This window comes from Mustela nivalis (assembly GCF_964662115.1).
Source record: "Mustela nivalis genome assembly, chromosome: 10".
Classification (NCBI taxonomy): Eukaryota; Metazoa; Chordata; class Mammalia; order Carnivora; family Mustelidae; genus Mustela; species Mustela nivalis.
In genome coordinates, this window is record NC_139029.1 from 70,202,806 (window position 1) to 70,215,388 (window position 12,583).

General features: G+C 34.6%; 1 protein-coding gene across 1 annotated transcript in view; it reads right to left on the reverse strand.

Moving 5' to 3' along the window:
• The window catches only part of COL24A1 (collagen type XXIV alpha 1 chain), a gene marked incomplete at its 5' end in the record, with an annotated part of 325,357 nt that overhangs the window by 271,192 nt on the left and 41,582 nt on the right, over positions 1 to 12,583 (reverse strand). Inside the window, 5 exons of the mRNA XM_082688569.1 lie at positions 5,088 to 5,141; positions 9,458 to 9,511; positions 9,778 to 9,831; positions 10,070 to 10,114; positions 10,191 to 10,244. Of these exons, the coding sequence (XP_082544695.1) occupies positions 5,088 to 5,141; positions 9,458 to 9,511; positions 9,778 to 9,831; positions 10,070 to 10,114; positions 10,191 to 10,244 (261 nt within the window). The remainder of the gene's footprint in view (positions 1 to 5,087; positions 5,142 to 9,457; positions 9,512 to 9,777; positions 9,832 to 10,069; positions 10,115 to 10,190; positions 10,245 to 12,583) is intronic.

Sequence of the window (12,583 nt, forward strand, 5' to 3'; positions counted from 1 at the left end):
TCATGTTTGCCTCAGTTGCAATGGGTCCCTCCCCTTTAAGATCAACCCAAAGCCCTGCTCATGTTGGATCTCCTAATGTGAAGGTTTGCAGAACATCAGTTCCAGTGGCAGTGGCAACAGGTCTCATTTCATAAACCAATCAGAGCATACCTAGTTAGAACGTGCCACATTCAGGCCAAGGACAAAATACTACTCACAACAGGCAAAGAGAGCCTCTGCAGATGACTGGGCTGATGGATAAAAAAGCCAGAACAAAGCAGCAAAGCACACATACTCTGTAGACACTCTAAAAATTGCCAGACCCTGAAGGACAAGGGATACTAGAGAACAGGGCAATATAGGACCTCCTTTTCATAAGGCCATTCCCCTCAAAAACAGCAGACATAGTTGACTTTCTTAACACAGAGAAACAGGCACAGAAACTTAGAAAAAATGAGAAGACAGATAAATTTATCCCAAATGAAAGAAGAGGACAAGGTTACAGCCAGAGATTTAAGTGAAACAGACGTAAGTGACATGCATGATATAGAATTTAAACTACTGATCATAAGGATACTTCCTGGACTTGAGAAAAGAGTGAAAGACATGAGTGAGACCCTTAACACAGAGATAAGGAATAGTGCAGCGGAGATAAAGGGCTCCATAAATAAAATGAGAAACATGCTTGATGGAATTAACAACAGACTGGAAGAAGCAGAGGAACAAATTAATAACCTAAAAGACAGAGTAATGGCAAGTAATCAGGTTGAACAAAAGAGAGAAAAAGGAATTATGCAAAAGGAGAATAGAGTTAGGGAACTCAATGACTCCCTTAACCATAATAACGTTCATATTATAGGAGTCTCAGAAGAAGAAGAGAGAGAAACAAGGGAGCAGAAAATTTATTTGAAGAAATAATAGCTGAAAATTTCCCTTAACTGGGGAAGGAAACAGATATCCAGATCTAGGAGGCACAGAGAAGCCCCAACAAAATCAACAAAACAGATCCATACCACGACACTGTAATCAAACTGACAAAATACAGTGATAAAGAAAAACATTTTAAAGTATCAAGACAAAAGAAGACTAACATACAAGGGAAACCCCTAAAGCTAGCAGGTTTTTTTTTCCTACCTCTGAAACAGTGTGACATTTGTGTAGGAATCATTCAATGGAATCATTCAAGTGGAATAGAAAACAAAATCCAGACATAGACCAAAGAAACATGAAAATTTAGTATTTATAGAGGTGGCATTTAAAAATGACTAAAGTAAAGACCAATTGCTTAACAAATAGTTCTGGGACAACTGATAACCCATTTAGAAAAAAACAAAAACAAACAAACAAAAAACTCCAAGTGATCTGCTCAAGTTACTCAGGCTGTATTAATCCCAAAACTATGTTACTTTTTCAGATATCAACTTAAACTTTTTATCACCCAATAATTAAAAAACACTATCACAGAAGTATAAAACTAGGTGTCATCATTTGGCTCCTAATAGAATTACTTTTACTGAATTATACTTTGACATTATGACATCAGTCTTAAAGATGGAAATCACACAATACCATGAACTGCTGCCCTTCTTTTGAACTATTAAAGTGTTTTTTATACAGAGGAGAAGAGAGTCATAGTTGAACATGTTTTACTGTTTTGGCCAGTAGGAAAATTTGTAAATTGTAAAATTTACAATACAATTAAAAAAAAAAAAAAGTACAGGGCTTTGCGGTTAGGTTTTGAGAAAAGACGGCTTTTCAATCTCAGCTGAGTTATTTATTTTTTTAAAGATTATTTCTTTATTTATTTATCTGGTCAGAGAGAGAGAGAGAGAGCATGCACAAGCAGGGGGAGTGGCAGGCAAAGGGAGAAGCAGGCTCCCCACTGAGCAGGGAGCCTGATGTGGGACTTGATCCCAGTACTCTGGGACCATGAACTGAGCCAAAGGCAGACACTTAAACAACTGAGCCACCCAGGCATACCCTCAGCTAAGTTCTTAATACCACTCAGAAATTATTTCATAAGTCTTTACTCACTCTCCCACTTACTTCTCACAGATCTCCTCAAGCACCCTCTTTCCATATGTCCACAGTCCTCTAACTCTTGGGTGTGTCTCCTACATTTAAAGAAAACAAAATCTACTCTATTTCACCTCTTTTAACTTCTTTCTCCCTTTGAAACAAATCTCTATACTTGTGCTATGAAAAACTCACTTGTTCTTTTTTTCAAATTATTTGTATTAACATAAAATGTATTATTTGCCCCAGGGGTACAGGACTGTGAATCATCAGGCTTACACATTTCACAGCACTCACCACAGCACACACCCTCCCAATGTCCATAACATGTCTGTAACCAAACCACCCTATCCCCTACCTCCCCACCCCCCAGCATCCCTCAGTTTGTTTTGTGAGTACTCAACTCATTTATTCTTGATCTTTCTTGCTTTTTAGAGAAATGTGAATTTTCCCCCCAGGAGTTACTTTAGGTCCAACACCTGAAGTTTTTAAAGTGGTTTGTTCTCATCCAGTTCTAAATATTTTCTAATTTCTATTGTGATTTTTTTCCTTTTCTGTATGTCTTTACATTACCAAAGTTTATTTTACAGCTCTTACATTGTTAATTTAAAGCTTAATTGCACTGTAGTTAGGAAATGTATCCTTCTGCACGTGAGTGTCCAGGTGTGATATTTTCAAAGCTTGTTGCATATACTCTCACTAAATGATTTCATCTGTTACAATTGTTTCATGTAATAGCTCTATGTGGATGATTACAAAGTTTATTTCTAGTCCTATTCTCTTCCGAGCTTCAGGTCTGTAGTTTTCTATACACTCACAGACTAATTTCTTGTATGTCCAACAGACACTGCAGCCCTTACAAATTCAAAACCAAAGCATCCCTCTTGAGTATTCTTCCTACTCCCTTTTTATTCTCTTTTTAGAATGGTGATCCCACATTCTACCTAACTCTTCAAGCAAGAAACATTAAAATTGTCTCTTATTCCCATCTCACACAAACTAAATGAACTGGAGTGGTTCAAGTGCTGTGAATTATATATCCTAATAATTTCTTGAAGCTGTCCTTTCTTCTCAATTGTAAAAGGCCTTCATCATTTATAGACTGGCCTTGCATTATCCTCTTAAATAGTGTTCGGTTAGCTTTGTCACCTCTCCCTCTCTCCTTCTCTTTTACCATTTCGCCCTTGCTACCAAGCATGTATTGAAAACACAAGTCTGATCATTTCATTCCCTTGCTTAAAAATCTTTGATCACTGCCTAAATAAAGTCTCAATTTAACACAACATACAAAACTCCTTATCTGAGAAAATTTATCTACTGTGCAAGTAGAAACTTTTCAGGCTTGATATAATATTAAACATACTATTGTAAATTCTTGGGCCTGCAACTCTTATCAAAAGTCTAATGTTGAGAAGGAGTCAGATACAAGTGTTGCCTCATATACAACTGCCTACACATTATACTTTTATGATTAAAAAAACCCTTAAGATCTTTAGACTAGACCCATTTTCCAAAATGAATTACATGAGTACAGCTTACATCTTTGGCCTAATGAAAACATTTAATGCAGTTGAGCAGACAAAATGGGCACAGCCTGACAAGACCGGAGCTCAGGACCTTGTATTAGCAGTGCAGAAATCAAACACAAGGAGACAATGTTTTGAAAGATGATTGCAAATCATAAAAGCTCAGAGGTAAGAGAGAAAAAAGAAACATCTTTGGAAGACCAAGTAATATTTTAAAACATGGCCCATGCATGCTTTAACCTGGCTTTAGGTAAAAGAAGAAAATGATCCCAACCATGCAGATAATTAGGAGGGGACACTGTCCTCCCTAGCAGGTATCTTATCTGTAACTAAAGTTACAACAGAACAACCCATGTTCATGATAATAATCTTTAAAGATAATAAAAGATAAATTAGGTTCTGTATCCTCAGTATGTGAAGACAGGTGAAAAGAATTCATTCCAGGAAGGTTTTCATGAAATAATACTAAAAGCATACAGGCCCACAGAAGATATAAACTTATATTAATGTGTTAATTACTAATTTAATTATTTGTTAATAATTGCTTAAATTACTCAAAACAATATCCTCCTTCCCAGAATGCTACCTTTGATACATTGCCATATTTTATCTCCTACTATGTCCTTATTAATAAAACTAGGTACAATGTTGTTTTTTGAACTACCAATATCCAATGTGTTTTTAAATGAGACAATAAGAAAGAATGGTATTTGCTGAAGAAATCAGGGAATCCTGAAAGAGAGATGAAGCATAAGAACCAGATTTTATGGTTTACAGAGAGAGAGAAAGCATCAGTACAGTGCTATTTCTAGGAATTCTGTCTGCTGCTTTGACACTGTTTATTGTTCTGATTTATTTATTCTGAAACCAAATTCATTTTCTCAACTTTACTGTTATACCTATGATTCTGAATTAGATGTGTATGTATATTTACATGTGTATGTACATATATTTCTTTGGCTTATATTTCCGAACTAGAGTGAGCTTCAGAAGTTTTATTTCCATGTGGTACATATCTTTGACTCAGAAAATTATTATTTAAAAACTCAAATCTTTCACGTTAGAAGCTTGCATTCTATATGAACTTGCAGGAAAAAAAAGAAACTCTCTATCAGGTATTCAGCCAAAGTCAAATGTCAAAGAATAAACACGCAAATTTGACATATATACTATAGTCCTAATTGTATTTATTCTAGAATATGAGATCCAAATGATGTATACATACAGCAAACATTGGAAGCATTTTGTATTAAGAATTCAGTGGAGTTTATCCTGAAATTTGATTTCATGCCCCAAGTATGTGTTATTAAGAGTTGTGCCAAACAAATTAAGTCAGCTGTGATCTAATCAGGACTATAATGTGGCTAATACATTTCTGTTGCCTTGGGATCACTGTTGCATACCTTCTGATACAGGAGAAAAAAGATTTTAGTTCAAACTATTTACAAAGATGTGAACTTTAACAAGAATCTTTCTTAAGCCTGTTATGTAAAAACATGTTTTACAATCAAGTTTAATTTTTATGACTTTTGCTTTAAATTTATTATTTTCCCACCAACATTTTACCTCTGGTCCTGGAGGTCCACATGGTCCTTGGGGTCCTGGGTCACCAATCTGGCCCTAAGATGGGGGTGGGGAGCAAAGTAGAAGTATGAATCTGATATATACAATTTAAAGCAGACATATGGTAAGCAAACAGAACTCAAGTATTATACCACATAAAATTTTAATGACTTTTCAGCAAACAACACTCAATATATTGTGTCAAACAAAGTTGAAACGACCATTCAGAAAGACTTAATTTGTAACCATCATCACTGTGGAAAACTTATTTAAATAAAAGGTGTATGGATGTAATATATATTTACTCCTAAGTGCTGGAGATACAAACAAACCGAGTTAAGTGTTCAAGATAAAAATAGTGTGTGAATGTGTAGGTTATCCAGAGATAAGAGCTCGACTTAACAAGGTAGGGGACTCTAGATAAGGACTTGGTTTCATAAACAATCAGAGTCCGGGACAGTCCCTGAAAATTCCTCTCTCCTTTGATACAACAAGGGCCTGATTTAGTAATTAAGAATCATCTGGATTTAAATCCCTGCTGCTTAATCCCTCTTAGGCTCAGTTTTCTTAACAATAAAATAGGAATAAAAATGCTAACAGGTACTAACATTGTCACAGGGTAATTGTGAGGATTAAAGGAGGAAATATATTTAAGGTGCTCGGTTTAGCACAGTGCCTGGCAATAAATGTTAACCAATTTTATAACCATTAACCTTTCCCTTTATATCCTCTGTTCTCTCCTGGGTGCCTATAATTCCTAGATTATTTAGATCATTATTATATTAAAAATTTGAGGATTTGTTGTCAATATTTCTGAAGCCATCTTCTGACATCTGGAATAACCAGGCAAAGTCAGGGCTGGAGAGCAAGTTCAGAGGAGAGAAAAGTGGTTATAAAGCCTGAAACTCGCGATGAAAGGAAGCAGTAGTTTAATACCCTTCTTTTCACCAGAAAAGCTGCTGAATTCATTATTTCTGCCATATTAAATTTCTATGTGAGTTTCAAATTTGACCTAATAGTTCTCAGATTACATAAAATTATAAGAAATAATATGTGCTTATCCACATTTCAAGAAGTAAAGCAATTTTCCATAAGCACTAACACCATTCTCATACAGCGTTTAAGTATCTGGATACAAAACAATGCACAATCAAATCTAGAGAAAAGTAATGAAGTATTACATAAAACTTGACTTAAATGCTCCTATATAAAGTCAAAATTCATCATAATCAGTACCTAGAGGAGCCTTGAATTCTTAAAATGGCAAGTACCTCTCAGAGAGATAAAGATGGGGCTCTCACTGGAGACCTCTGGTGGCAAAAAACAAATGAGAGGCTAAATTCACAAGCTTTGAGGAAAAAACAGCATCCTCTAGGTGTTTGTTTATGGAAAAGTTAATTGACAACTAGATATCTATAAACACAAATTTTGAAAAATTTCATTCTTCAGAATAAATCTTCATTTTAAAAAACTTTAACTGGAAGTTTCCTTGAATGTCAAGTCTCCTTTAAAAAAAACTCAGTTTTCAAGTAAGTTTTAGACAATGGAGTAGGATTGAGTAAACCTCTCTAATTGACAACTTCTAGTTAAAAATATAGAAAGGCATAATAATTGTCTTTGTTTTCTTTGTTTTAAGGAAATAATATTAATTAACAACTTCTGATTGGTAATTACCAATCAGAAACCTCTTGTTTTTAGATGTTTCCAGAGCTAAAGATTCCCTAATTCCAAAATGTAGAAAGCCTTCCAAATCAGGACATTCTTTCTTTTATCTTATAGGTATTCTTTCATGTTCCAACTTAGATTCATTTGGGGGGACAAAAATCACTAATGCCAGCATCTTAGAAAACAGAAAGCCAAAAGTAGGAGATATAAAATGAGAGACATCTTTATGACTTTGATATTCTTTTCATGATAGTAAACAATTGATTTAGAGAGGCACTAACTTGTATAATTTCTTTTTAATATAACAGATTCAGTGCAAGCAATTTTTCATTAAACAGGTGTCTCCTTCCAAAACTAGAGAAGGTTTCTTGGTCAAACCTCTATAATTTTTTTCTATTAGTAAGATACAAACAAGTGAGAGACTACAAACTCTTCACAAATATTAATTCATATATCTCTAGCCTATCTTCAGTCTGATGTATATATTTTTCAAAGATTTGACAAAACAAACAAAAGATGGTAAGCAATCTCCTACCAAAGTAATCACTGCTGACATTAAAAATCTATTTCTTATTAGAAAAACAAAGAAAGGTACAAAATGAGCAAGTAAAAGCCTCACTATTATCATCTTAATGCTCCCTGCATCACAGCCCTAAAAAAAATACTTTGTTCTGGTGATTTATTTCAAGAAAAAAAATAATATTAAGGGTTTTAAGACAAAGTGTTAAAGGCGACACAGGCTCTCCACCTTTTCTTTAGCTTAGACTAGAGAATTACTGGTAAACATTGTCACTGAGAGAGAAAACCAAAGAGTCACAGATTTACAAGGAACCTTAAATAGGATGTAGTGAGACTCTCAGTTTAAACAAGTAACTGAATGTCACAGTGGTTAAATACTCAATAAAATAGGAATAAAAATGCTAACAGGTCATAGCAAGTCAGTGTCAGGGCTGCGACTAAAATCTAAGTCTGTTTCTCAGAGAAGTATATCCCCTCTGCCTCACAATAAACATGTTATCAATACAAACTGTATCAAAAAGTAAGGGAGACATTAAAAAGATTTACTTTGTTTAAGCATGATACTTAAGTTTTATCCAGTAATTAATTGTAAAGCATTATAGAATAATATTGATATGATTTATCACTCAGTATTGGTCTTAGAAAATGTGTTGTACCTGCTCCTTTTATTATTACTGTTGAAAGTCAGAAAACCCTCACATTATGAACAATTAGGATGTAAGAAATTTAGGGGTTTGCTTTGCTAGCCACTGCAGATATTGTAAGTTCCTGTTATGTGATTGGACAGATCCTTGAAAAACAGAAGCTTTTTGTTAGCTTCATGACCTGTTTTCATGCCTTTTATTTATACAGTTTGGAATTTCTGAGATTCAACTCCAGAGCCCAAGTCTGGGTACATGACTGACCAGGTTTACTCCGAGTTCAGGGCAAAAAACTAGTAAGAGCAAAGCTCACCACCAGCATGTCACTTGACAAAAAGACACTGAAAATTTTTCTTTGGAATAAAGACTTTCTGAGAGATGTATATGAATTCCCATCACTGTTAGAAGTTATACTAAATGAGGTATGAAAAGTGTTATGTCTTAATGCTGCTTCAATCCTGAGATAGGAGGAGATAGAGGAAACACAATGATTTGCTCAGGGAACAACTCTTTTTAAAATGTAGATTTTAGTGTTATATTAATAAATTATAATTTCCATCTATTTTTCTATCTATAATCACCTTCACCTTCATAGAGTTGTAATCAATATTAGAAATCCCAGAGCAATCTTAAAATATTAAATCCTACAACAGTATGGCACAGTGGCTGAGTATGTGAGCTCTGACATATGATTACCTAGATTTTCCCAGATGGCCAACAACTAACTATGGAAACATGGACAAGTTACTTAACTCTGTGTCTCAGTTTCTCCAATCTGTAAAATAAGAATAATAGTACCAACTTCATATGATTTTTATAAAGACTAAATTAGAAGTATAGACTGGTATAGTGACTGGTACTTTGTAAACACTCAGTACATCTGAGCTATAATAATTATCATGACTTTTAATGTAGAAAGACATACTTAACTCATGTTTTAACCATTATTTAAATGATTTTAATTACTCGATAATTTCAGTTTGAGTTAGGTTTCATGTTAACTACAATATAAGGTATTCTTTTTTTTTTTCAATTAACAGATGCCCAAAGGTTAAAAAAAAAAAAAAAAAGACAAAGAATTAGTATATTTGTGCCCATGGGGAGTGACATGCTATCTTTTCTTCACAATATTTCTTTAATGAAATATATTAGAATGAAAGATATTTGGAAAAATTAAAACATTATTTAAGGAGCTTTGTATTTTTTGTCTTAAATATCTATCATTTACTTCATAATAGTATTATTATGAATAACAATAGTTATGAATAGTATTATTCATAACAGATCGAACAAAATCTTTAGGGCCCACAGAAGTTTGGTTTTGGCCTGGGATGAGGGGTTGGGCAGGAAGGATGAGGTCCAATACTCTACGGAATGTGAGCTGAAAACTTGAAGGATTAGCTGTACCCTAAAACTGAGGAGAAAAAAAATGCCAGATTGGTAACCCTAGCTCCTACTTACATTCCACTAATACCAACAAGTGTCAAGACTCATGCCATGATGTACACTTTGTTAATGGGAAAAAGCAAAGGAAAAGTTCAAACCTACTGAAGGTCCTGGCTTTCCTCGCATCCCTGGTGGTCCTGGAACACCAACAGCACCCTACAGAAGAGAATCATAGAGAGAAGATGAAAGCTATTATACCACGAGAGACTCTTGTCTCTGTATATGCCCTTGTATACAAACTGCTTTAAAAATTCATGGAGTGAATCTAAAAACTGAGAAAACCATTTTGAACAAAACGTGTAAAACCATATTGATATCACATCCTAACTAAGTACATAGTTAAAATAATCATTACTCCTTTTTTTCAAGAATTTATACTTTTTCATATTTATATAAACTTAATGGTAAAAAAAGAAAATTACCTTGTCTCCAGGATACCCTAATTCTCCTGGCTCCCCTGTAATGCCTTGTTCACCCTAGAGGGCACATTTAATACAAAGACACTTAAGCAACACAAACATGGCAATGTTATAAGAAAGTAAATATTTATTATAGAAGAATAATTTCTATTTTTCCTACTTCTGATAAAAATTGTATAACTGACAATAAAGATTAGATCCCATATATAAAAACAAGATATTTTATAAGTATTGACTAACAAGAAAAAAATGTGATAAGAAATTATCTCTATGATAATGCAAATATTTAAATCACCTTATCACCTTTGATTCCAGGTAGGCCCTTATTCCCGGAAAGACCCTAAAAAAAAAAGTGATATTTTGTGACATCATAGAAAAATTAAAGGAAAATATCCATTATGCAAATAGAGACGTACCATTGGGCCAGGATTTCCAGAAGGTCCAACTGGTCCAATAGGGCCAATACTGCCCTGAAAAGCAATCAGACAGAAAGGCATCATTAAGCATCCACTAGGATTAGAAAGAGAATATGATAAAATTAATTAATTAACTAACCCAGAACAGTTCATCTCACTCAGCTCCCACATGTGTCTTGTTCTTCCACAACTTCTTTTTCTCTCCACATTTAGAAATCATACCAGTGTTTGAAACTTTAGCGAGGTCATCCTACTCCCTGAAGCCTATTCATACCCATGTAGTCTACAAGGATCCTCCCCTTCCTCTAGTCTGTATAATGCTTAACTCTCCTTGACATTCATCTTGAAATACTTCTCTAACTAGATAATATCTTGAAGAGCAGGGAAATATTTTAGTGCCACATTCCCAGTTAATAAATACTTCATTTGATCATCTTCTATTTTAACTCCATCTATTTATTCAGGAATTATTCATTGGGCACTTACTATGTTCCAGGCGGTTCAGTGATTTTATTTCATGATTTGAAATTTGCAGAACGATAAAGTTTACCATAATTTCAGGGATAAACTGAGTACTGAACAAAAGACTCTACTCTTCTGGGCTTCTGTCATTCATTCATCATTTAACATTTGTTGAACATAACACAGACACAGACACTGGGTTTGTGTGAAGAAAATAAAGATGAAAAAGACACAGTCACCAACATTGAGGTTCTCAGTTTAAAGCTCCAACCCAAGATTCCTCAAAAATATAACAAACTATCATCTCCTGTAAGCAAGGGATTTAAAAAAAACTCCTCAAATCTATCATCTTAAAAGACAAAAGACAGGGGCACCTGGGTGGCTCAGTGGGTTAAAGCCTCTGCCTTCAGCTCAGGTTATGATCCTAGGGTCCTGGAATCAAGGCCTGCATTGGGCTCTCTGCTCAGTGGGGAACCTGCTTCCTCCTCTCTCTCTGCCTGCCTCTCTGCCTACTTGTGATCTCTGTCTGTAAAATAAATAAATAAAATCTTTAAAAAAAAAAAAAAAAAGGAAGACAAAGGCCAAGAGTCACAGTAAGGGTATTTCAAAGTTAAATTTGGAAAAAAAAAATGGCTTGGGGATCACTTACAATTTTTGTGTCGCTGACACATTCATTTTCCTTCCTTCTTTTGCTACCTTTCTGTGCCTAGCTTCTGTATCATCCTTCATCTTCACAGAACAAGTTGTCTTAAACCTCCCTTTTACGGTTTTCAAACATTAAGGAAATTCTAAATGTGTATTTGTGGCAATGCTAGAAATGTTGCCCCTTTTACCAAATTTCTTAGGAAAGCATCCCAGGCCCTCACTACTAGGTTTGCACCAACCCTTCCCATCTTGTCTACTTCCATTTGTCGCTACTTCTCCTTTATTTCTACCTTGTCCAAATCCCACAGTCTGGCCATAATGGACGGTTTTCCATTCTCTGAACATGGTCTCTCTTTATTACATGCTCCAAGCCTTTGAAGATATAGTTACCAATACTGAAATGGCTTTCTGCTGCACTAGTGAGTATACTGTACCATACTTTTCTCCTTGTGTTCCTAGTCTGCACATTCTGTGAAAGGAGAAGCATGTTTATTGATTTTTTACTTCCCAGACCCAACATAATTTGCACATAACAGTTTTGAAATAAAGTATGGAATGAACACTGAAGGACCTGTCAGAATAGCCAAACCCAAAAAGACAAGAAATAACAAATGCTGGTGGGGATGTGGAGAAAAAGGAACCCTTGTTCCACCTTGGTGGAAATGCAAATTGGTGCAAGCACTGTGGAAACCAATATGGACATTCTTCAAAAAATTAAAAGTAGAATTGCCATATGACCCAGTAATTCCACTACTGGCATTTACCCAAAGAAAAGAAAAACACTAACTCAAAAAGATATATGGATCCTGTGTTTATTGCAGTATTTCTTACAACAGCCAAGATATGGAAACAACTTGAACATCGACCCACAGAAAAATGGATGAAGAAGATGTGGTGTACATACACACACACACACGCACACACAGAGGAATATTACTCAGCCATAAAAAAGACTGATATCTTGCCACTTGTAACAACATGGATGGACCTAGAGGTGAAAATGTTAAGTAAAATAAACAGAGAAAGACAAACCGTATGATTTCACTCATATGTGCAATTTAAAAAACAAAATAAATGAACAAAAAAAAAGACAAACAAAAAAACAGAGAACTGGTGGTTGCTAAAGTGAGATGGCTGAAATAGAAAAACAGAATTAAGAGTACACTTACTGTAATGAATGCTGATTAATGTACAGAGTTATTGAATGGTTATACTGTACACTTATAACTAATATAACACCGTATGTTAATTATACTTTAGTAGAAAACAATTTTTTTAACAGGGAT